The sequence below is a fragment of the Corvus kubaryi genome, unplaced genomic scaffold (assembly GCF_017639235.1).
Source record: "Corvus kubaryi isolate FWS band 111438036 unplaced genomic scaffold, C.kubaryi_AGA036_p1.0 132, whole genome shotgun sequence".
Lineage (NCBI taxonomy): Eukaryota > Metazoa > Chordata > Aves > Passeriformes > Corvidae > Corvus > Corvus kubaryi.
Genome location: NW_024580666.1, coordinates 1768234 through 1795462, shown reverse-complemented (window position 1 = coordinate 1795462; position 27229 = coordinate 1768234). Strand labels below are relative to the sequence as shown.

The window sequence follows — 27229 nt, the reverse complement described above, 5'->3', positions numbered from 1 at the left end:
GAGATATCTTTCCCAACAGATGGGCTCACAAACAGGGAGTGAGGAAGGTGATGGAAGAGCAGCAGCTCCCTAGCCACAGGGTATCCATATGCATTCGCAGCAATGGGTTGCACCATGCTCATATTATTATAGGCTAAAAGCTTTCTTGAAACAAAAGCTACTATTTCTTAAAATTTGTTTGAGCTGTGTTTTTAGGCTTCCTGACTTATAAGAGGTCATAATGCAAGATATCATGCCTAAAATATTACCTCTAAGTCATTCTAATGGTAACATTTCTGAAGACAAAACATATTCCCTTCCCTCAGTACATGATCCCGCTACCTCCCCACATACAGGTGTCATTACTTGGTTACTGGTGACTGAGAAAGCAGATGACATCTTTCGAGAGTTTGATATTTACTTTTTAAGTTATGCTGCATGATGGAATTTCAGTCATCAGGCACTAGGTGTTTCAGTGACATCAAAATGTTCTTCATCACGAATGGAAAGAAAAACAACAAGCAATTGCATCCAAAGGACTGATTTCCCAATTTACCTTAGGCTAGCATTGCACTTCTACTTAATCAAAATATGCTGTAAGAGGAGAAAATGAAAGTCTACAACACAATTAACAAAAATACCCTCAATTTGTTGCTCACAAATATTTTTTAAAAAATCAACCCCTTATGCCAGCATTTTGGCTCACTGTGTCTACTCCTCTGTCATTAATGCTCTCTGCCGTAAGCACAACTCCTAGCTGGGGATTCCAATGCGTATGGGAGCTAGGATAAGATTCCAGATCTCAGTTGTGCTGGCATGAAGATAGGACTCCTCAGTGATACAGAAGACAATATCCTAGGGAGACTGGAATTAGTCCTATTTCGCAAAATTCAATCCAAGATGTAAGGCATATCAAGAAGCAAGTAATTACTAGCTAGTGGCTGTGGATGGAAATGTAACATGGATCAGCCTAAGCATTTCATGACAAGTGACAAGACAGCTTGAAAAAAGGGGGATTTTTTCCAAAAGGATGGAAGGTGTCAAGAGCAAAGAAAAAAGGGTTACCTCTTCAGTTTGGGAGGGGCTGATTCTAGGCATTGGAGATACTTGTGGTGTTTTCAGCTGTGTACTGTTGCTGTCTGGAACAAGCTCTCTGTGGATTGACTGAATATGGTTTTGGAGTTCAGTTTCTGATTCAAACTTTACATTGCAACTAGAACAGCGAGTCTTCAGTCCCCCTGCCTTGCTTTTGTTCTCAATAGAACTCAAGTTCTCATTTTGGCCCATGCCTTGTCTGTTACTGCTTGAAGGGATGTTGACACTTGGACTACCACTTTTACTGAGATTAACACAGCTAGCACACAGACCATATGGCAGACCGTTGATGTCAAGTTTCACTAAATCCTGTTTCGAACGGAATTCCTTCAGGCAAGATGCACACTTGTACAGTTTCTGGAGATGCTGTGCACGTCCCGTGGACTGCACGGCAGAACCATTTCCAGTTTTCTGCATATGGAACGTGCCGTGGATTTTCAGTTCCAGCGTGGAGGTCACTGTCTGCATGCACACCACACAGCGGAACCCTGTCAAGGAGTTCCTCAGGTCAGGGTGCATTTGGCAATGCTCTAAAAATTCCTCCTCACTCTGGAGGGGCATCTTGCAAATCCTGCAGTTTCCAGTGTCCAGGCTCTTACTATGCGTGACCTTATGTTCAGTAAGAGTCAGAAGAGACGGAAACCGCTCGCCACAGATTGGGCACATATAGTGTTTCACTGGTCCCAAGTGTGTCTGCATGTGCTCTCGAAGCCCATTTTCAGAGAAGAATGTTCGAGAACACACATTACACTTGTAATTCCCTTTAATGAGTTCAGCCTTTTTCTTCACTATGGCGCTTTCTCCCGGTCGAATGTTGTGGTCTCGCAGCTGGTGATTCTGCAAGAGAGTCTCCATGGTGTAAGCTGCTCCGCAAATGTCACAGCCATACATAGGCTCAGATGTGTCCACATCTTCTTCACTGCCATCGTGGCTGTTATGGGACTCCTGGCTATTTGTCAACAAGGTCTGAAGTTCCACTTCCTCTTTCTGAACTTGCTCAGATGCCCCATTTGTTCCACAGTTTGGAGTTTTCGTTTCAAAAACACAATGTTTTTCCCTCAAGTGCTTTTCCAGCAAGATGATAGCATGGAAAGCTTTGCTGCAGAACTTGCAGTTGTACTTCTTGCTGTGCGTAGTGATGTGGCATTGCAGCTCCACCTCCGTACCAAAGGATTCACCACAGAAGATGCACTTGTGCACTTTGCCTTGGTTCTCTAGGTGGTTGTGTTTCACATGAAGCTGTAGGTCAGTCTCATTGCGGAAATCCCAGTTGCAAGATGTACATCTGTATACCTTCTTCTCATTGCTGTGCTTCACAGCCAAGTGCAGCTGAATGGAGACTTTTGAGTCAAAAACTTCTTGGCACAAGGTGCAGCGAAAGAACACGAATGTATGCATGTCCAGCAGGTGTTTCTGCAAGTCATCCACAGAAGTGAACTGCTTGTCACAGCTTTCACAGATGTAATAGGTTGAGGTGATCATGAAATGAATGGTAACATGCTTCAGCAGTGACTCCTGATTTGGAAATTCCTTGTTGCACTGAGGGCAGGTCAGTTTTGGCAGGACAGTGTCAAGATGTGTTTTCAAATGAGTCTGAAAACCATCCAAGGAAGTATACTTAGCACCACACTGATTACAAATATATTCCCCAGCAGGACGAGGAGGAGCACCTCCAACTGCCTGCATCATCTTTAAAGAGGTCTGCTCAATGGTTACAGGAGATAACGGACTCATCGCTCTGGACTTTTTCCCATTGTGGATGTAATTCAGCGCCAAAGGAATGTTCTTATGGTTCTCCTTGATATGTTTGTTCAGTTTAAGAACACTATTAAATATTGGAGAATTGGTACAGTAAGAACAAGAATACACTTCCACCACTGGATCTTTTGGGGTTCCGAGCACAGGAGAACCAAAACGGGAACTGCTAAGATCACAATGGACTTGTCTAATATGCTCTTCCAGAGAAGAATCTGTAAGAAATCCCATGTAGCAATGGGGGCAAAAGAACGCATTACTGTCCTTAGCAGCAGGATTGGCAAATCCATGAGAACATCGGATGTGTTCCTGAAGGGTGTTGAGGTCATTGAACACTTCAGAGCAGAAGTTGCACTGGTACACCATGGCAGGCATGGTAGAAACAATCAGTGCTGGGTCTGGAGCTTCGTGGACTTGCTTAAGATGTTCATTGAGATTGTAGAGAGATGGCAATACCTCCAAACAATACTGACAGATATGGGCTTGTTCGGGTTTATCTAAATGCATAGTTTTCAGGTGTATCTGCAAAACTGCAAGGCTGGAAAACAACTGTTTGTTGCAGTAAATGCAGCTATAAGTAACTTTTGCCTGTTTACTTGAAGGACCAGTGATATCTGGCACTTGCTGAGCTGCCCTCTTCCTTCCACGACCTTTTGGTATAGGAGGTGCCGTTTCCACCATTGTTGAGCTATCCACTGAGAGATTCGAATCTGGAGTAGTGCTAGAGACTGAGGTGTACCCCACAGTTACCAAAGATGGGCTGTTGCTGTGGTTGCACGACTCTGGCTGCTGGTGACTGTCCATGTGGCTGTACAGCTCCTCCACAGTATGAAAGTTCTCAGAGCAAATGCTGCATGAATTCTTCTTCTCACCATTATGAGCCTGCTCCATGTGATTTACTAGGGACGTTTCCTCTACAAAGAGTTCATGACAGTAAACACACTGAAGAGCAGATCGGTCTTCATTAGGGGAACACTCAGGGTGACATTCTGCAATGTGCTTCTGAAGATCTTCAGGAAAATCAAAGCCTTCTTCGCACTGACTGCATTTCTGAGTGTCCTTCATTTTCCAGTCCTCCATCCGGGAAGCGGACTGGGAGCCATCTTTGTTCCTCTCGTGAACCTGCATGTGTCCATGCAGTGAACTAGATGACAGGAACCCACGTCTACAAATGGCACACTTATATGGCTTGTTGGACGTATGAGTCTTTAAGTGAATTTTAAGATGATCGCTCCTTGAGAACGCCGCATCACACTCGCTGCAGTGATACTTCTTGTCTCCTGTATGAAGCTTTATGTGGCGGTCCCTGCTCCGTTTGTGTTTGAAGAGACGGCTGCAATACGTGCATTTGAAAGGGAGCTTGTCACTGTGACTTTGCTCGTGGTGCTTTAAGTAGCTGAGGCGGCTGAACGACTTGTCACAGAACTGGCACGGATAGGGCAACCCTGGGCCTCCTTCCTCTTCTCCAAAATCACAGCCTTCTCCATGGCTCGGGGATGTCTGGTCCTTGCTAGAAGGCGATGATGCTGGCCATGAGCAAGAGGGGTCATCCTCAACATCCACTCCGTCTGAAATGAGAAAGAAACAGGCCCACAAGCTTAATCCCAGCAGTTGAAAGGAGATAGGAAATGCATATGAATAACAACAGGACTGCTACTCCCAAATAGCTAAAACATTAAACTCAGACTAGGATATTTCTTACACTGATATCCAACAGTTTCAAGACCACATTTATTTTTATCATACTGTAAAACATTAAAAGTTATTAAATAGTTCTGTGCCTATATTAACTTTTTATTGCTTTTTTATCATTCTTTCTCAGTTGCAGGATATGTATTATACATTGACAACTTTATTAAAATGCAGATTTTAATATATTTAATGTTTCTTTTGTATCCATTGTAAAATTATTTGCATATTATGTGAGCATCTGAAGAATCAGAGGAAAGGAGAAAATATTACAGGAATGCTTTAAAATTAATACACTCAACCCACATGCCTAATATTTAATGAAAAGATTCCCCCTTCTTTGCCAGGTTTGTGGTATTTTTTCCTTTGAAGTTGATTCTGAACGCAGGAATCTTTTAAAGGCTATTTCTGAGAGAGACTTGGGTGTTATTCTAAACAATAATAGGAAAAATTACAGGGGAGGAACAGGATAACAATATAAAGTGATGTTTTCTCTAATACAGTACAACCAGATTTCTCCAATAATGATACAATTCAGTTACTGAAAGCTGGCAGCTGGATCATTAAATGTTCAAAACAAACTAACAAACCAACAGCCAGGATCAAGGAAAATGAGAAAGTGTCACAAGGGTCAGCCATGAACAGCTTTTTTTTTTTAAGTTCAAGAGGTTGCCCACCATTTCTTCCTTTTTGCAAAGGCCTCGGCCAGCTGAACTTCCTCAGTACAGCATAACCTGTACTGTGAGGCAATCACAGACAAAGCAACTTGTAAAAAACTGGAAACAGGAAAAATGATAAACATTTATGGTAAAAGCTGAAAGATTTATGAGTTACAAGGAAAAGATGAAACAGAAATGCTGGCCAGATAATAAACGGACTAGTTATCCATGGTATTACCTCATCTCTAAACAGGGAAAGTTGTAAATATTTTTTTCAAGAGATGTGCTGTACAGTTTTTGCACTTTTTGTTTTAAATGTAGATAACTATACTGCAGTGATCATACTGATCTTAACCTAAAACATCTTTAAAAATATTAAAAGAATATTTGAAAGATCACTCTACATCAAATAATTCTTCTATTCCTTTCCAGAGGCAATGCTTGAGGTTTTTACCTTCTGTAAAACTGACTACTGTAGCACTATAGAAAAAGATATGATAAACCCCTTGAAAAATATCTTTCTAAAGGTATTCTTGCAAAGCACTAAGTTTCTTAACATCTTCAGCCTTCTCTCAAAAAATTTACTACAACAACACAAAAGTTAGAGCTGGCCTATATTATATAAACAAATTCCAAGCTGGCTTACTTTAAGGTAAAGAGATTTTACTAGATTATCAACCTCTTGCTTATCCACAGGAAACAGATGAGGATTCATTCCTTTCCTGCATCTAGAAACTGATGACAACGCCATCTCACTATCAATGCCAGATGGCAACCATCTAACTCTGAGAAAACAACCAAACACCATTGCTGGATGCCTGCCCACTGACACAATGCTTTTCAGGATAAGTTGGAGACTGCATGGGTTTTTATCCTCTTGTTTATGTCTTGGAGAGGAGGGTTTCACAAATTAAACACACCTTTTGCGCACACACACACACAATATACATCTGTAATTGCCTACATACAAATCTGCCCTAATGGTATGTATTTCAATAATAGAATCAAACCCTGGCCTGAGTGCCATGTTTTTGAACCGAAAACAATGCTGTTTGTTTTTCAAAAAAATTGAAACATTAAAATCCTCCCTTCCAGCAAAAGGAATCTGCTAAAATGCTTCCCAATGTGCAGAGATCTTCATTGTCATACACACTAAAGAAAACCAGTCAGGTGAGTTTTTAAGATGGTACATTAATGACTGCAATATTCACAGGAGACTTTTAATGTAAATCTGTGTACTGCCCTTTCAAATTGCTGGGTTTGACTCTAAAACTGAAAATAATCAAAACAGTAGAAAAAGCATTTACAGAAAAATATGTTAATGTTTTCTCCACTTCTAAATTTTATATTAAATGCATCTTTCCAGCTAGGTCTTTTAAATGAGAAAACCTTTTGTTCTTTAAAAATCCAATATATTTCTGACATACACTCACTGATGGCAGATAAACAGGAATTTATGTCAAGCAACCGAGTGAAGAAAAATAGTCTGTGACTGCCTAGGCAACATATTTTGTAACCAAATTTAGTATTAAAATGTATATCCTATGGAGAAATGATATATTATTGTATAAATGTTTAGAGGAATATATAGTAAGTGTTATAAATAGTGTACCATCACTGACATAGCAGTAAATCACTTCCTTTTCGTGACCACTGCCTGCTTGGTTTTTACCTATTATACAACTATTGCCCCCGGCTCATGGATCCCAGCAGGTTGTCGGGCTGGCAGCAGGGTCAGGATCAAGCGTGGAGTGTGACCATGGCATAAGCAATGGCAGCCCCTTTCCCCCACCCAACTCTGTATGCTTGGAAGTCTCCTCAGCTTTTATACAAGGGTAAGGAAAGACAAGGGGGACGAATGTAACTACAGCACAGAGACAGTTCTAACTTTCCAGCTGGCAAATAGAAATGTGTGTCACTTTGCCGTTGTGTTTTTTAATCTGAGCCCATACTAATTCTACAGAGTAATTCTCTTTGTGCAAAAGAGAGAAGAGCAAGCCATTTACAAGTCAGACTTGCGTCCTTTTAACTTGAGAAGTGAAAATCTTTCAATCTCTCAGAGCTACAGAAGAACCAGTAAGGCAGGGGGAATTCCGCAAGGCGGAGGACAACAGGATTTTCCTGAGTACGAGCCTAACAATGTGGCCAGCACTCTTTCCCAACTACCCCCCACCCCCTGGCACAGCAGGGCAGGGGAGAGCCTCTGTGGAAGGGGCACTGGTGGCTGGCCACATGCTCTGGAGGGAGGGACCCTGGGCTGCACTTACACAAAGGGTTCCAAAGCCAAGCCCATCAGCTCTCAGTGACCCACAGAAAGGCTTTTGAAACCCTCCTTCTGCAACAAGGAAAATGTTTCACTGCAGTGACTTTTGCTGTGCAGACTCCAACCTGAACACTGGGAACATTGTGTGTGATGGACTAATGTGCCAGTTGAGCTCAGGGGCTGTGTAGGAATGGATCTGGGGACAGCAACCAATAAGGAAACCTGGACTAAGGGTAACTACTGCTACAGCAGGACATGAGTGATGGCAACCCCTGTCTGGTCGTCTCCCCACCCCTCCCCACAAGGATGCTGCCCCATAAAATTAAGGTGCAACCACTAAGAGCATCTCCCTCAGAATGGCAGCAAAGTGTGACTTGCTGCTCTGCACTGAGGCTACTCCATGTGCACAGGCGCAGGGTAAGCAGACCTCCACCCTCAAAACTGGGGTGGAGGAACTGAACTGAAGGTCCTCGCAGCAAGCCAGGTGCTTGGGCTGCAGACTCCACTCCAGTTTTCCCAGCAGATCTCACCGCAGAGCCAGCTCTGCGCTGGGGGTAATGTTTGACCTGCTGTCGGGGCAAAGGGCTTCAGACCCCTTTTTGCCCATCACTCTCACAGAAAATACAGTTTGCTGCTACTTTGCACACAGCTGCCTGTATATAAATCTGCAGACACCTACACACTGAGCTATATGTCAACATTACAAATACTGATCTTTAAAGTTATAACAAGCTGTTTTAAAATACTCTGGACCAAATTCAGATGCACACATACAAGTTCCCAGGAGAGGTACACATCTATCTCAGGGCAGAATAGGGCTCCAGGTACTTGACAGAGTGTTTATGGAGTTTTAAAATATATTTTCTGTATCGACCTTTTTTTTTTCCTTCAGCACTCACTAAGTGCTACTTACTGTAAATGCCTTTTTTGTGTTATGGCAAGTATTCTGAGTTTCAATGTGATGCACTTAACATGTCCATGTAAATTTTTAATTTTTGGAACCAGTCACTTCACACTCACTGACTCTAAGAAAGCTCTAGCACTCACAACCAAAAAACTTTGCTGAAAATCGGCTACAAGGCCTAAAAGTCTATTTGAAGATGCAAATGTGTGTGAATAGTTAGTGCAGATGTTTTTCTACACCAACTGTACTTGCTGAGTTTCGCTATTTCCATAAAGCACATTAAAACAAGTGTGTGAACACTCTGAGATGAAAGTACCAAGCACTCCTGAGACTTCCAGTGGAAAGTAGAGCTGCCTGACTTTTCTCCAAGCAGACAGGAATGCCCATGATTCAGCAGCCTGAGTAAATAAAAGAGGTCCTTATTTCCTAATTTTGCTGGCTGGCCACACTGCAGCAGTCTCTGTGCCGCTGCCAAAGGGGATGCAAAACTGGAACTACACCCAGCAGCTGAAGGACTGTCTTTGTTAGCCAGCCAGGCGTTCCTGACCATCTTCTGGCAACAAAACTACCGTATCCTGCAAGGAAGACCTCCATCTCAGGCTTGATAATTCTCTAGTCTGTCTAATAGGACAAAACAACAAATTTTGCCTGGTCTGTGTTGGAGGAGGACAGCTGGAAACTCAGTTAGTAGCAGAGTAACACCTGTTCAGTCGTATTGATGGGGAAAGTGCTCGCTAACAGAAAAGTGAAGCAATACTAGAAGGAGTTATCCCATGAAAGGGGGGGAGGAAGGGGGAAGCACAAGAGCACAAAAGCACCTCTGTAGCGTTAGCAGCCAGCCACTCATGTGCCAACCCCAGCAGACGCAAGGTCTTAAAAGTGATCTTATCCCTAGTGCTGCTGACTGAATTAACAGGACTGCTTCAGAAAGATGTTACTTAGTCACCAGGAAGGTCTATCACATACACATGCTTTTGCTGCAGTAGACTTCAGGGCACTTGCTTTACCATGGCTTATTTTTCTGTATGATTTAAACATGTTTTTGCTGCCACTAGACAAATGGCCACATTCCTAAAGCAAATGTCAGCTAACCTTTATGTGCCATAATACATAGGGGTCCTCTGATAGAACAGAGTTTACAAATACGAACAAATTAATATTTTCAATATCTTGTAAGCAGCAGTTTTCCATTTTCCCCATTTTGCTGCTCAAGTAACTGGGGCACAGACAAGCTGGAATGCTTTGCCTCAGGTTACAAATGTAATCTGTGTGAAGGAGGAAAGAGAACCTGCATCTGAGTCGTTCCTGTAAGAAAAATTCTTTGTCCCCTGAAACACAGAGCTGGCAAAATGCTTAAGCTGCTGGACTCAACCAAAGAGAAAGCCCAGCGGTTTAGATGGACAGACACCCTCAAGCCCTGGGTCCTGCTGATATCTTCTCATTCTCATATCTTTCCTCCCATAACAGTAATGGCAGACTGGTGACACAGCTATCCCCCAGGACCACATCCAACTAAACAGCAAGGTTTCTTTAACAGGTAAAAAATAACGAGTTACATAGGATGATAATAGACACTAAAAATGAAAAATCAAGTACACCAGGCAGCAGCACATAAACCTGTGTACTCCATGCTGCCACAGGCACATGGATTGTGAATGCGCATGTATGAATTTATGCATTGGGTTGTTACATAGTTATCATTTGTTGTCCTACCACCAGTCAAAGACCTGTTCATATGCCAGCGCAGAGACTTACATATGCTTATACCAGCCTATTGAAAGGGATGGAAAACTCATACAAATGTACAGCTTTGCTAATTTACCAGACAGCATGCCACAAGGTAGAATATGATTTGTAAGAAAGGAAGGACTAAATAGCAGGTAGGTAGATAGGTCAGTTAACTGGATCTATGATAAGGCTCCGCAGTTTTAAATCCTTGCATTTTTGTGCAGGTAATTGAGTGGAGTGGTTATTATATATCATATAGTTTAGTTGTAATGGCCGTTTCAGGTTTTAGTGCTGGCCACATTTTATATTATTACCACCACTAATTGTCTGCAGGGCTACCCTGGAAATGAGATAAGGAATCTTAGGGGAATATGCAGGTGTGAATAAATAGCAAATGAAGAGGTTAGATATTGCTGAAATAAAACAATATTGTGCTGTGTTCTGAATAGATCTAAACAACTAGAAGATCAAAGGAGAGTGTTTAAGGATTAACATAACTTCAGTGATGGCCTAACATACATGTCACCGAAACAAGCTATAGTTTTGAAGTTTTTAATGGAATTAGAAAATAGGGCTAGTCTTTAAAGTCACTTTAAATAAAATATACGTTATTACATAACATTCTCTGTTTACTTTTATAGAAACGTACACAGTTTTGGAAAAGCTGAAACTTTAATATAACCATCACATTTTTTTTCACATCAGTCACCCCAGATTAAACTCACTCATTTGTCTCATAACTTATTAAATGGCTTGAAAACTAATACTCTGTAATGGGCATTCAAAAGTGAAATGTGAACTTTAAAAATTATTTATAATTTACAGATGTTTTTTAAAATCTATCAATATTTCAAAACTGCTTTGGGAGCACCAATTAAATGTGTTAACATTTAGATTACTGGGGGAAAAACATACAGGGGTTCCTGACCAGAAGAACTGAGACAGCTGGTAGGGAGGTTTCCCCATTTTAAATTTCACAACCAGAGGAAATGCAGCTCCTAGAAACAACAAATAAGTCACTTTAATACCTCACAGGAAAAACCTGCTTGCTTTTATAAAATGCCTTTAATGCCTACATAAGTAGTTAACATTCCTGTATTGCTCTCCTAAGGTAACCTAAGGCTCCAGCTCCATTATGTCTTCTTCAGAAGACGTATTACCATTACATATATAAAGAGGAGCATAAATGTTTTCCTTGATTGTTGCTTAAAGTTCATTTGAACAGACGGAGCCCAACGAATTCCATCTTCTGCAGCCAAATTAAAGAAAATGTAAGCAGTTCACATTCTGCTCCACCTTTCAAATCATACACAAAACCCAATTTGCAACTAGAAGAAAACAGAGCTACCCTTCCTTCTGCTTGTTTGAGGAAGCTGGCATTTTGTGCCTCTATAGGCAAAGAGAAAGCATAAGTAATTTTCCACACTCCTGTACATATAACTAATGACAGTCACCATTCTCACAGCTTATTATACTGCTTTACATAATTGGGAATCGCATGTCACACAATTAATTTACAGGGGTTGTTTAGTTGTGACTATACAAGCACTAAGCGATTCAAATTAGCTCATTTGTCCACTGCTTAGACGTGACAAACACATTTACACTGTATTTCTTCTGCTGTTAAGTTGCTGTTTCTTTTTGTCATTGTTTTTGTTTGTTTGTACAGTATGAGTCAGAGACCACCAGGCTTGTTCCATCTGAAGCTTGGGTCAAAAAAAAACCCACCCTGAGAATAATTGCATTTAAAATCAAGATAATGGCAGAGCAAAAGCCCATTCAAATATTCCAGCAAACTTGTACATAATAATGATCTCCTAAGAACCTGTGTATTAACAACCTTATGTACTAAAAGCAGTGATTCAGTCAATCAGGTTTTTGCTAGAGAATAATTATTGTAATTTGTTGTGCTGATAACAGTATTTGTACTGCTTATTAAGAACAGCAAATAAAGGGGGTAACAGCTCAGGGTTCCTCACTGGACTCCAATATTTCCCTCTGCCTTCTGTTTTCACTGGGTTGTGCTCTCCCCCAGGCAATACCATGAATAGGACCAAAAGCACTCTCCCTCCAGTTTTCCCCTGCGCTGCAGCTCCTTCTGAAAGCCTCAGAGACAGCAGTCCCTATAATGCAGTCCCAGTCAAACCTTCAAGATATATAGGTATTAAAATGTGCTGACTGTTTCTTTCTTTCCCAGGTCACAATATAAGGAGTGTGGCTTAAGTCAGAGAAATGTCATTATTTCTCTTCCCTTCCCAAAATAAAATGGTCCCGAAGATCAGGCCCTAAGAGCTGAAGGAGACCCCACTCCACAGCTGCCCTCTAAGTCCCCATTCCCACAGAGCTGCAGGACCCTGCAGGGAGAAGGGCAGGCTGTCAAAACGTCCCTAGCTGGAGGCTCAGGCAAGAGATGAGCCTCTGGGCAGGGTTTGCAAGTAGAAACCTCTGAGATGACAAGCATCACCTTGGGTCCTGATTTGAGTATCTCCCTTCTTTCAGTTAATCTAGAGTTTAATCATGAAGGTCTCCCATTTTTTATCCTGCATTCCTGTCCATCCCACTTGTGCCTGCATTTCAACCACCCCAATTCTTTGCCTCATTGCCTTTAGATCAGAACAGCAACAGCAAGACAGTTAGGAGGGGGCTAAACTAGGACAGAGAAAAGAAGGAAGGCAATGTGTGGAGAAGCAAAAGAAGGAAATATAGGGTAGATAGAAAGAAGGGAGTCAGTAACTGCATCTGAAAGAAACCCAGGCAAAGATATCTAAAAATCTTTTCAAGGAAATGGAAAGTAAAAGGAAATTAAGATCAAGCAAAAGCAGTGTAGGCAGTTAACGCTTTCAAAAACACATCAGTGTTATTTTACAGTGTGCTAGAATTAAATACAGTAAATAAACACAGAACTGCTTATTTCTTAGAATGACAGAAATGTGGTGGAGGTCTTATTTACACAGGTGAAAACTCCTGGACCTAGATCTGCAAAGGGACCTAGGTGTCTCCAGGAGCCCAAGAAGCAAAGAAAGCAGGATTCATGGGGCCCTGGGGGGGAACCAGGAAAAGGTCTGCAGCCTTGCAGCTTGGGCACTCAGCTGGGAAAGGGGAGTACTGGACTCTTTATACATTAAAGAGGCACTGGATAAAAACAAAAATAAACTTAAGCACGAGTTCCAGACTGCAAGAACCCCTGGACTAAATAAGTGTCCTTCTCCACAGGGTAACAAGTTCCTTCCCAACTGTGCTCCTACCAGTCCTATGAATAGGATATACTCTTTCCTTCAGCATACCCAGCTCCCAGGAGAAGGGACCTTTGCACAACTTAGGACCCTCTGCTCAGAGGCAGGAAACGTGGCTTTGAATCCCCCCAGCATGCTCAGAGAACTGAATCAAGGCCTCATGCCATGTAGTACTTTACCTACTTGGCCCCTAGGCAGGGAAGACAGTAACGCAGCACTTTCTGCTGAAAGTGCCCAACAAGACCTGGGCTTAGTGTGACACTCTCCAGGAAGCAGGCTGATCAGAGGCAATGGGTACCCAGATGCTCACACTAGGATGGTTTGCACAAACTACCAAACCACAGCAACCTGAGAAATTTTCATGAAAATAAGAAATTTTCATGAAAATAAATTTTGGATAACCAATTCTATTTAGCTTCTTATAGTCCATCTATATCCCATTTTAGGCCCTCTTCTTTTAAATCTGACTGTTAGTGCAGATGTGCTGCACAGCTGTTAAAAAAGTCCCGGTGCAGAGGTAACCCTGTTTTCTTAAACACGATGGCAGACAAATGCTTACACCAACTCTAATGCAGAAGAGTCACAGTGGGGGCAACGTGTCCTGGGAACCTTTTCAATGCAGTCAAAATGCTGTGTAAGACAATCCTTTCCTCCTGACCCTCATTTTCCCTAGGTTCGTTTGAATGGGAACACATGTGGATGTCTATGCCATGGGACAAGCACAGGTTGGCAGGTGTGTGTGGCTTCCATTAATATACAGGTGGTCTAGCCTGTAAGGGAAACCTGATGAATTTCCCAGTTCACAGTGCTCAGAAGACCAAATCCTACTATGAAGATGTCATAGGTAAACTGTCACACCTACTGTCTGCTTATCTTGCAGAGTATCAGTCCCTCTATGTGGAATTTTGCAAGGTAAGAGTTGCATTTAAAGTATGCATATGCTTCACTCAGTCCTTTCATGTTAATACAGGTTTATTTGGGTGATTAAATTATAAAAAAAAAAAGGTGAAATTCTTTGTAAAAGGCAGAATTTTCCTTCTCTTCTGAATAATTTCCATTCACCAAAGCCTGCTGAAACGCACTATTAAGTGTCTGAAATAGAGGCCTCTCCAAAAATAGAGATCTCCACTTTGTTAAAACCTATATCTAAAACAACCCTTTGTAGCTTCCTCAATGTAGAATGGAAGCCCGGTGTGAAATACAGTAAATTAAGCCTTTTGCTGTCAGAGTTGGAAATAAGGGCAGAGCAGAATAGCGGCTGGATTTGAAATTATTCTTCTTTTTTTTTTTTTTTTTTGGCTTCATTTACATCCTGTCTAAGGTCTTCTGAGCAGCTCAAGGTGTCTTATCTCTGGCTACCAGGGGGTATTTTGCAGTCAAAGCAGTTAACGTACTTTCTCTCTCTCTCTCTTTTTTAAGGCCATCTTATCAGACAGATCTCCAGGCTGAGGAGAACCCATACTTATCAGTCTGTACACTCTATTGACAGCTCAGTGCTTCGAGGGACAAATGAAAGCTTAGGGTAGAGAAAGATCAGTTAACCTGTTCCACTCTCAGTTTAGACTAATCTTTGGTTTGTCTAACTCCAGGAAACACTGTACATCTTTTCTGTGTTTACCTGGACAACAGAGGCACACAATCGCATCATCGGTAGCTAAATCCGGAGCACAGGTAGAGCCATGGCAGTAATCCCCAGGGCAGTCTGCCTGCTGACTTGTAAATGTGAGCAGCGCTCTGCTGACCTCCAGCAGCTCCTTCTCCAGGTGACCTCAGGGGCAGCAGGCTGTTCCAGGAGCATCTGAGAGTTGCTATGATTGCCCACTGAAGCAAGGGCTGAGGGCTGCATGGACTCACGATTTGTGAGCCCTCCCCCTGAGCAAGGGGAAGTGTGCACTCTTCAGAAAAGGCAAGTAATCCCACATATAGTCTAAATGTAAGCAATGAGGATGAAAGCAAACCTGAACAGAATCCTGCAAACCTGCTTTTGGATCAGAAGACGAGGTGAAGAGCAGTTTATTTAGACCACTCCTTCATATCCTACCAGGGAAAATTTTGCAGCACCATGTGACTGGTAACTAAGAGCAGCCAGCCCTGCTAACCAGTATCTCTGAAAAATACACAAGCCAGCTTTCTCCCTGACCACAGAAAAAAATATGAATGGTAACATTCCTCTTGTCCTTTCTTTTCACAGTTCACAAGAAAGCTGCAACTGCTGCTACTGAAAAATCATTCACCATAATTTCAGGTGAAAAAAATTCAGATTGTAGATCGAGCCTTGTGCTGGTCCTGGCTTTCTAGATTTTTATGTCTGTTTTTTCTCCCGCTTTTGTGTCTAAACACTTCATGAGCACTTTTTATTAGTGATAACCCTAGACTTTCCCTGCAGAGAAGGTTCACTATTAATTGTCCATTATCTTGGTGAGTCAGCACAAAGGAGAGGGGAAGAAATTCTCATCCAAATGGTTTCACCTCCCTCTCTTGAGAGTGATGCCCTTGTCAGAGCATTAAAGACATGAAAACCTGCCACTTATCAGAATTGTGTTTGAATTGAACTACTGTCCTTGAAAACAGTAGACACCAGATACCATCAAAATAAGCCACATTGGCAGATCCTGTTCCACTGTGACTTAGGCAACCTTTATCCAGCTTACATATGCACTTGTGACTGCGTATGATCGGTAACGCTACAGCCATAGTTCCAAGTAAGAAGGGCATGTTCTTTTCCATTTTATAAAACAATAAGCATATTAAAAATAGCAACTGCCATAATGAAGAAAAGTTGGCTAGCATCTATGTTAAGTCTCTAGATACCATATTAAAATGTGGGGAAGTAGTATGTACAGCTTTTTTGGGAGTTGAAGGAAGAAGAACACAGATGACATTTTCTGTGAAACAGTTTGGAAGACTTCAACAGTTTAAATAAGCCTGAGGACACACTTGAATGTAAACTCGTTGCTGAAGCAAACTGTAAATTTTTCTAATTCTATGACATCACCAGTTCTTAACAAAGCATAATTCAAACCTACTGAAATGCTGAATTTACTTGCTAGAGTGAAACAACATTTAAAAGAGGTCTTTAGTATGTCTATTAACCTGATCAGAAATAAGGGGGTGGGAGGAAAATCAGTGATTGTCCACGTTTTTCACAATTCAAAGTCACAAAGAGAAGGAAAAAAAAAATCAAAAAAGTTACGCTTTGCTTTTAACAAGTAAACAAGTGTACAAATTAATTCAGAGAGCTGTAATTTTGAAAATTTTCTATGTTTAATGTGCACTGCAGTTAAACTACTTTTTCTGTACAAATTAATTTACTGCATCAGTGATCGATGTTTATGTTTAGGCAATTTTATTTCTCAGTATGGTAAAATTAGACCTAATAGTTGCAACCTGTTATGTCCAATCTGTCACTGAAATTCAAATTGCCCTTTTTCCTATTATTCAAGGAGTAATTTGGAGGAATTAAAGCCATCTAAAACCAGAAGACAAACAATTCTCTGTAAGGACTCAATAGCCTGTGTCATCAACCTGCTCTAGAAAGCAGTGGCCCTGCCTCAGCAGAACCACCGCTTCCATTTCCTCCCGTTCAGAACGTTTGCAGCCTCAAGTGCCAGAGAAGGCACAAGTGTCTGAAGACAGCAGAGGACTGTGTCACTCCTTGAAGGGAATGTAAGGATATTATACTTTTTGAAGTAGCAGAAATAGCATTAACAGCCAAGACCCTTCTCTCCGTTTATAATTGTTGATGTTCAGACATCAATTAGTCATCTTTCTATCTATAGAAAAAAATAGATTGTGTTCTTCATCTGGGACAAGTTAGTTATTGCCATCTTGTTCTTGTCAGTGAAGCACTCAGCTCCCACCAACAACCATTATTTATTACTTCCAGTACTGAAATATACGTGTCAAACTTTGTTTACTACCCTTTGCCTTATTTTTCCTCACTTCAAGTGAGATGGCTGTGCTATACACACCAGATTATTCCCTTGAATCCCCTGAGGCTTCTTGAAGCCTAAAAGACTCTTACATATCTTCCAATGTATCTTACATGTTTTGATCACATTTAAATTTCTGGATGGGATGTTGTATGCTATTTCTGTACTCATTTACATGTTCTATTCTTAAAAGCTTAACAACAATCCTCCTCACAATTAAGAAACAAGTACTCTCTTTTCCCCTCTCACACATCTACTTTTATCTTTAGTTTTATTTTTCTGTGTTTATGTTTGGGAAGGAGAGATTCACTTTTCCCACATACACAGAATGAATACTTTACTTTCTGAATACCAGCTTGCATTGAAGTTTTTGGTCTTGTCGGTGATGGATGAAATGGAAACAGTGAGATGAGAGATAAAGTTGATTTTATGGAGATTTTGCATCTTTTCCAGTCATCTTGTTTTATACTCTTTCATAAATTTTAAAATTCCAAGTAGGCTCATTTCTTGGCAAGATTGCTCAGTTCACCAAGCTGATTAATAATTTTGTTACTAGGCTGTACTGATTAATGTGGATTAGTCAAGTGATTAATAATTGTAATGTTTTGCAGGACCAAGCTGCCCTAAATGACTTGGGCTTTGATAGTACTTTACAAGTGGAACTTCCTTAGATGGATGATATGTAACTTCCTGGATTCCCAATGCTCAGCAAAGTGGCATGACCTTACCCCTGGGTTCACTCCTCTGTTTTAGTGCCCATAAACCATTTTCAGATGACAATATTTGAACTAAGACCCTTGCTTTTTGTACAGCACTTGGCTGCTATTTCCTCTTCCTCCTAGTTGTTTGTTTCATTCCCCTGGTTGATGTTATCAGACTTATCTCAATGTGAGGTAAAACACATCTTTTTGCTGAGCCCTATGCAGTTTCTGAAACAAAGACCTGAACTTCTGCTGATCCCGTGGCAGCCCGCATAACACAAATAAAAACATCATGTACATGGGCTGGGTATGTATGTAACAGTTAAATCATTTGTCCAGGATGGAAAACAGACACTTAAATTCTAGTGCTTAAATTTGAAGCACAGACCATTGTATTCCACGATTACATTTACATGCTTCCTCCTGAAGTGGCCAACGAACCAAATCACTATTTATCATCTATTGTACAAGATTTCCTGACTCTGCTTGTGTTTAGACTCCTGTTTTGCTGATACTGGACTTCACAGTATCGTCAGTCTCCAAAGGAGCATATAAAAGCACAAACTATTCCTCAGATTGAATAGCAGGCTCTGTGTTTGGTAATGCATTGGCCGGTAGGCTGCACTTTCTTGCTAATTACAGTGGAAGTTTTCTCTTAAAGAAAACATGGCATAGAAAATGGCATGGAATCAGCTTGCTTTCTAATTGGAGCTTTCTTTCTAATTCTCTCAGTACTAAGTTTCCCCATAAACACATTCTTCTATATTTGGATACTGGATTTAACCCTCATACAAAATAAGACTTGACACAATGATATATTTATTTGATCTTTTCTAAAGCACCAATTGCAAGCCAAGTAGCATAGAGAGCCAAATGCAAAACAGTAAAAGTAGAAAGCAAAATCTAATAGCATGTTACAATATGCTATACACACAGAATTCAAAAGGGACCTGCCAGCCCCAAAAGATTCAATTCCTGACTAGTTAGAGGAAAGAGAAAAACAAAAGGGTAGCAGATGCAAAAACAAAGGTAGGGAGCCCATAAAACAGTCATGGATAGGCCAACTGAAATAAACAGGGCTTGCAGCTTGCCTTAAAGGCAGCCAGCAAGGGGCTCTGGCAGGGAGTTCCACAACCGAGGACAAGAAAGCGTTGCCTTCGGCCTGTGTCTGACTCAGCCCAGGGAGAGAAAGCCATGTCCAACCGCGAGCAACTGCCAGACAGGGACATGGAGTGCGAGCCTGCTGCCCAAGAACCAGGGGATTAAAATTTGAACAGCTACATGGACAGGGCAGTATTTTCTAATATATCACTTTTCCACCCCAAAGAGGCTCCGGATCAATTTCAAGGGAAACAATTAGAAGCATATTACAGTAGTCTAGCCCAGATGACTGCAGTATGGTCTTTGTCCAAGATAAATAAGCAAACTGCTCAAACAAGCTGGAAATTCATCATTAGGACGTAGAACCAGGGCCCTTCTTGCTGGGGAAGGAACAATGTTGGTCAATAATACTCCCAACATGTATCTTGTACTAACCTGAAAATGAGTCTCTCCACATCCCAGAACACCAGAACACTTCCTACTTCTTTATTTCAAGCCCATTAAGAAGGCAGCCTCGAGGCATATCATCTAAGTGTCCCCCCCCCCCCCCTCCATTTTCCACAGCCTTGTAGACATTGTGCTACCACCAGTTTCACTCTTCTAAAACATGTCTACTGGAGGCATATGTTACGTGCCTGCAAATATACTGCAGACCTCCTGTAAGCAAGCACAGCTCAGAGCAGACCAAATGAAAATATCACATATTGCAATGTCTCCAGCCAGCTAATGGAACTGCAACCTCTAACTCCCCTGATAACTCACACCCCACATAAAGTCAGGGAAAAAAAAGAGAGAGATGCAATGGAAGACTGCCTTGTGGAAAAAAGCAAATACTCATCTTGGAATAAGGTATTACCCGTTTGGTCCAACCATTTAATTGCTCTTGGCCAGATGCCAGTTTTGGGTCAGCTCCTTGGATACCTGACAGGGTCTGCAGTCAGGGGATGGGAGTCCTCACCCACAACATGGACACAGTGGCAGCTTGAAGAGGGAAGAGCTGGGGAGTGAAGGGTACACTAAGAGCATTCTGACCATCCGGAGGAGCCAGTAACAGCTGTTCCTGCCGAGCTACAGTCCCAACACAGGGTCACTTCAAAAAATTGGTAATCTGAGCAGAATCGTGCTGTGGACTGGATCTGGCTTGCAGGACATTTTTTGGACTACTCTGTATCAACTCCAAAGCAAAAGCTCTTCTCTGGCTTTTACTGTGGCAGAAAAAAAGCCTGTTTTGTGGCTTTTTATCTCATGGGCATAATCCCAATCAAAACAATCCAAAGTGCAATCAAGACAATTAGTTTTTTTATTCCTTCTGATCCTAACATGACTGCAAAGGACACCGATAACCTTCCGGTCTGATCTTCATCTTCCTGGCAAAAAGACGTATGAACAACATCAGACAATTGCTGACTTTGTACCAGTGTGCAGGCAGCCTATACTAACCAGGCAGCCTGAAACAGGAAACATTTCCAGGAATTTTACATGCGTTTTTATTACGGCAGGATCTGTTTTCTTCATTTTATTCTGCCATGAGCTGGGATTTTAGAATGCACTGGTACAACATTCTCTCTGCTGCTTAGAGGGTGGGATGGCTGAAAAAAGGCTGCATTCTCCCCGAATTTTCTTGGCTTTTGTTCCTTGGCTCTAAAGTCTGCTACTTTAGCCCAGGCTTATCATCCCCACATTGGACTATTTTATTTCCACAGAAAACCCCTAGATCTCTGTTGGTATTTGACACAAATTACTGCCTCTGAAATATTCTAATTTGCTGACTTCCTTCAAAACTAAAAACTGCATTCCTCTGAAGAGGCAGTTTGTATCACCTCAGATTCTCTTATGTGAGGTAAAGAGAATATGTGACCATGACTTAGCTTCATCATGAGCTCCTACTCATATTACGTGAAGATTTTAGCCCTAAGTGATCATTTTCATAAGCTCAACGACATTCATCCCTTTCTTAATGCATTTAATTGCAAAAAAGCTAATATTCTGTGTGTTGCAGGCATGATGCACCAGTGATGTACTGAGCGCGCTGAGGAAACTTCTAGCAAGACATTTATATCAAGGAAATATTAGCAGACGCATCCAACAGATACAGAGGAGGATTAGCAGAAAAAGAACTGGCCAACCTTTTGAACACTAGGCTGTTTCATTTGACTTACATTAACAAATATACTAAAATCCAAAGTCTCAAAAGAAAATCCTAGCCCTGCTGAAGCCAATGGAATTTTTGCTATTAACTTTTAATGGGATGAGCATTTTAGCTTTGGTCTGGATCTGGTTAGAAGTAGGGTTTAAGAAAATCAGACTTATTGCCTGGGAGTCTAGTGGTAATATTCAAAATGAATGAGCTATATTACTTGGGTTCATGAGGAAAATACAAAGTGAAAATTATGGTAACTTTTCAAGGTTTATTAACTCAAGTCCCATAGCCTCGAGGGGATATTTCCATCTGCCCTATTTATATGCTACCATGACAGTTCTTGCTCTTCAGTAAGTTACATTAAAAAAAGTCTTTGTGTTGTAGGATTTTTTTAACTTCCCACAGACAAGTATTTTCAGCAAAATCACACTGTGATTTTATTTTAAAACAATTAGCTCTAAACCATCTTTTAACCGAGCATAAATATTTAAGCTCTAACTTGGATATATAAAATGCATTCTGAAATGACTATTTGGAAAGCTAACATATATATGAAAAATAATGTGTATGTGTAATTTTATTTATATGTAAAAATAAATAAAGGTACATCCAAAAAGAAAGGTTTCCCTTCTTCCACAAAGACCCTAAGATGTAAATTACATCTTTAACTAATTCCTGATAAAAAAATAAACAAACTCATATTTCTGAAGTCTCTCTTCCATAAAAGCCTGCAAGGTTAACCAAGCCACAGCTTGCATCCCAAACATGAGAGCTCCTCCCAGGGAGCACACTGCTCCTGGCTCTGTCCCTGTTAGGTGGCTGACTGGCTGGAGGTATCTCGCAGGGTACGACTGCAGCACGACTCTCAGCTGGCCCAGCAGGATGTATAAAGGAAATACAGATGTGAAAACAACTTTTTTGATGGCACTGATGGCCAAACTTTGCCTCACAAAGGTTCAGCTAAAATGAGATGCACAGTGGTTCATTGCATAGTAGGACATCAAGTCTCAGCGTTCAGGTATAGGTAGAGGAACACCTTAAACTGCACTTAATGGCCCTGTCACAGGCACAAGAAGTACTTGAATATGGTCTGTAAATAGCTGCTTGATCATATGGTGTGGCTCCCCACTTCCAGATGTAACTGCCTTGAAGACTAACCAGCATGCATTGTTTCGCTAATCCTACATTTCCTTATTAAGAGTTGCTACAAATATTTATGGAGTCATGAAAGGCAAATAGATGGCTTGCAAAAGGATCAGAATGATTCCTGTGTACTCTCAACTTTATGAAATTAGTGAAGTCCTGCTTCATAGCCAGCTCTGGAAAACTTTCAGATGTGTCTCTCTAGTTCCTCTCATCTTTTCACCATTGCCCTACACTTTGACTAAGCTCGCAGTGCCAGGAGGATCAAATTGTTTTGGTCAAGTTTTCAACACTAAATATTGAAAATTTCCTGTACTCCTAATCAAGAGTTCTTTGGCAAGAACTAACTTGTCATTTTCTACTGAAAAAAGTGCTGATCTACCATCTGAGTCATATTATAAACATTTATTTTTGGAGTGAGGTGTTCAGTTGTTCAGAATTTGCCCTTTTATGGATTTTTAACAATGCATGTGACTTCCTGAAATTAATATTAAGGCTTTGTTTGCTGGCCCTCCCAATCAATTTCTAACTGGGAACCAATTTGTCTGAAACTCTGCTGACAACAGTTCTATTTTGTCTACCAAATTAGAGACTTGCATAGTTAAGTGCACCGTTATAAAAAAAACAAAAACCCATCAAAACCTTACTGACTTTCACTGAGGCCCTCAGTCATCACAGTCAGTGCATGTGTTAGGCAGCAGTTTCTTTTCAGAGTTTTACACAGTTTTTGCCCTATTTACTTGTAGGATGCCTTTTAAGGCATTCTTAAATTTAAGATGCAAGATTGTTCCTACAAAAGACGTGTCTCTGACAGGCTTGCTACTTTTCTATTGACGGTTGTGCTCTCACATTTTGGAGGTATGTAAGGTAACATCAAGAATTAGTCTACATAAGTCTTGTATCAGTGTAAATTCAACTTCAAATATGTTACTTTTGTCAGATGTCAGTGTGAGACCTGTGAGATCAGATTAGGTATACAAAGACGACTTTTCATTTTATAGAGCTGCCTGAAAAGCTGCTAGTTCTTAAAGACGTGTAGTTCTTGTAAAAATGGTTGCTGAGCCCTTCAGATTGAAACATTTTATCTATCTATATACATATATATATTTTTTTTAACCACTATAGTAATTATTATTATCAACATCAGTGGCAGTGAGGACTAGACGACTTTGTATAGGTTTGGCTCCTCTCTCTGCATTTCCATTTACAACTGCCAAACTGCCCGCTCTGTTTCTTATGTAAAATTGCAGATGTCTTCTTATTAATCAAGAGCCTAATACACTCCAGATGAATAAACAACTTCAGCACTGCAGCATGTACCTCACTTTTTAAACCCCGGATTTATTGGAGCGGCCTGTTCCAAGATCTCTTAACTTAAAAAAGATGGTTTATTGTTCCTCGCTTCTACAGCCGGGGCCTAATAAACGCATTGAAACTACGTCTTTGTCCCTTTGCAACCTAGTATTCAAAGAGATTTCCAACCCTACAGTGTAACATTATCCAAATCCTTTGAAACCATAAGTAGTTGCTCAAACTCAATCATCCAAATACGGAAGACTTCATATGCAATGGAGGGCCAGGCGATCCCTCAGGCAGCAGAGCCTGGGCTGCCGTGGCGGGTGTTCATTGCACCCCCACACCCCATCGTACAGTACAGCGATTGAACTGCTTTTCTCCAATGCCCATTAACAAGGAGAACATATATTTCCCTATATTTCCCTCCCATCATGAAAGAAAAGAACAGTTTAGGGGAGGTCATGTAGCTGTGTATCAATTCACTGATATTGCCTGTTCTCAGTATTTTGCTGCAGACTTAGCCTGTAACCCTGCTAATCAAAATTGGTTTAAATATTTCTATTTAAAATTAAAATCTTCCACAGCCAAAACTGTTCTGTGTACTTTAATTTACATTCTCTACATTGGAGAAAAACAGATCCTTTCTTTGTAATCATGTAGAAACAGGAAAAGGAAATAATAATTAGGGTTTTAAAGCATATATTAACTCATGGATTGCTAATTTTTTAATTATTGTTTCAAAATATTGGCACCCTCCTTAGAACTTCCAGATTACTAATGTGCTTGCTAATATTGAACTGCTAAGGGTGGTTCTATTAATAAGATATATGTATATAGAAAGCTGGAAAAAAAGTAAAGGTTATAATATTAGCATACCTTACTCATTTTTAATTAAAGAATTAAAAAGCCCAGTCTTTGGGGGGTTTGGGAAAATAGTGTAGCCAAATGAGACCAATTAACTTCATTAGCTTCTGCAAATACCTACTTTTCCGGCACATTTCTATTTTTCCATCTGCTTCACAACTACACATGTCTACAAATTAACATTTTATTTATGATTTAAGGTTCCAGTTCATAAAAATTAGGCATTCACTGCACACAGTTTCCTGTATTTATTGAAAAAATCACTAAATTATATGTCTTTTACTCTTTGCTCTATTTTTTTCCTCTGAACGAAAGATCATACAGCTTGCAACTGCAAAACAGCCCCAGCCCAAATCAGGCTTGAATGTTCAAAGTGGAAACACTGATACTACAATAGGAACTGCAAGAAAATCTATTTTAAAATGAGAGTTGCAGGAATTCAGGATAAAGGATATGATTAAAGTATCATTACAATGTCCTATTGCTACCTCTGAGTTGCACAAACATTTTCTTGAGCCAGTTGTTACAGGTTACGAGCCAGATAAGTCTGATCACACACAGCATCAATTTTGCTCATCTTATTCTCAACCATTCAGTGTACAGAATGGACCACCAAACCTCCTGCACCTTTCTCTTAGGAAGAGTTTTGCAATGGTTATTAATGTTAATACAAAAAGTAATTTGATTATTACAGTCATTTAGCAGTAAAGAAAATACATTTACAGCTTTAATATCAACCAAACCCACTAATTTATCTCAATTATGCTTTTTATTTATGATTATACAGCAACTTTAGTGTGAGGAGTTTTAATGGACAACGAAAACTGCTCTAATGAATGATACTAATAAAATACTTTTAGAAAAAAATATATTTTTATGAATTGGATGAAGGGAGGTATTAGGACTGTTTTACATGTCTAGAGAGGAATGGGCACACTGCCTCTGATTTTACTTCTCTTGTGATTTTGCCTCTCGTCTGATTTTGCTTCTCATGTAGCTATCATGGTTCAGAAAGGCTGCCCACCATATGCAGAACCAAAAAAGGAGAAGGAAATATTAAAGGGGCATTTTAAATTTAAAGTACAAATTCCTGAGCTTACTCATGAACTGGTCATTTTGGCTACAAAATCATTTTATAATAGTTACTAAACTGTGATCCTCTAGGTGAGGTGAAGCCAGGGAAATCCCTTCCTCTCTTAGCTAAAATACTGGGAGAAGAGAATAAAGTGCACCTGTGAAACAATTCCACAGAAGGTCCCCAGAACAGCTTCATTTGTAAGATGAAATCAAATGCCACTGGCAATATCCATAAAACAGTTCCATGCCAAATCTCAGCAGGATGACACAGCTCCCACTCTAGCAATGGAGACAGATGGAGGCTCTTCACTGGGCCTTACATCTCTGTTCTTTAAGCATGGGTCGGGTTCCACAGTTAGGAGTGCTCAGTCTCACCTGAAATTCCTTATGTCTTTATCTCCCATCCTTAACTCTCTTTGGGACATCTGCTTCCTCAGCTAAAGGCTGCCAAAAGCAGGGATGGGGCGCCCTGGTCACTCTGCCTCTCAATGAAGCACAGGCAGCCGACCCCCCAGCTGGAACAGGAATCATTAGCGTGCCAATATAAAAGCCAGAACAGGCTGCAGTCCTTGTTAGGAAGGGCTTTTCTGTTTCTCTCAGACAGGAAATTTACTGGTCTTCTTTGCAATTACTTGAATGTGACTGAGCAGGTCACTCTACATATCTGCTCAGAATACACCATTTTGCTGTCTAGACGTTGTTCTGTAACACATAAAGTTCAAGGCAATAGCAGAGAAGGCTACTTTACACTATCATGAAGCTCACCAGAGGTGTTCTCACTACACAAATGAATAAATCCCTACACTGTCACTTTTCACATTCATGTCATCATCACTGCACTACATGTACGTCTGTCATCTCAAAAAACAACCTGCAGAATCTAATGCAAACCCACACTTCTCACCGAGCTTTGAATTAAGAAGATTGTAACCTTCCTGTTCAGCAAGGAGAGACAAGGAGTGCCCAAATGCCTTTGTGTGCTTCTTATTTTTATTTTTATCCCTTCTAATGTTCAGAAACTGAACTTCATGGATGTTGGCCTCATGGTTTTGAGGAGCATATTTCCTCCTTCCCAGATGAAGAAGAGACAAAGCAAAACCACTGAAGAACAGGCTAAATCAAAAGCCAATCCCCTTCATTCAGGATGCTGAAAAACCTTGCATTTAACTAACTCAAACATAATTTAGTGACTCTGGAGGAAGGACTAGTCATCAGAACTCATATGGAGCATAACCATGAGGACATCTGAGCAAACTGAGAGAATAAAGTACAGGAAGTGGAGCTGCTTGGAAGAGACAATTTAGAATACCTAGGAAAAAATTATTACACCTGTACCTTGTGACCAAGCATAGAAATTCTGTTATTGTCCTCCAAAAGATTTTATAAATTTTGTTAAACAAAGGAACAAATACATACCATTCACCTATTGCTACATATGAGATACACAGATGGGTACCTCTGTTAATATCCTCCTACTCAAAATCAGTACATAAATACATTTCAGTCATGCACTGGCTAGCCAGTTGGCTTACTTCTTAACTTTTAAACTTTGCATTAGGTTATTAAAACTCAAGAGGAAAATATTGCAAGTAATAAATATTTATACAAGCTATCTGAAGAGATAAAACTGATTTTAAGTAATGGTGTTTATAATAAAGCAGCATGAAATC

At 40.5% G+C, this 27229-nt stretch overlaps 1 protein-coding gene across 10 annotated transcripts in view; it reads right to left on the bottom strand.

Moving 5' to 3' along the window:
• The window catches only part of ZNF521 (zinc finger protein 521), a 228993-nt gene that overhangs the window by 132455 nt on the left and 69309 nt on the right, over window positions 1-27229 (bottom strand). For all 10 annotated transcript variants that reach the window (XM_042029579.1, XM_042029525.1, XM_042029534.1 and 7 more), the window contains one exon: window positions 1045-4397. In XM_042029579.1, the coding sequence (XP_041885513.1) occupies window positions 1045-4397 (3353 nt within the window). The remainder of the gene's footprint in view (window positions 1-1044; window positions 4398-27229) is intronic.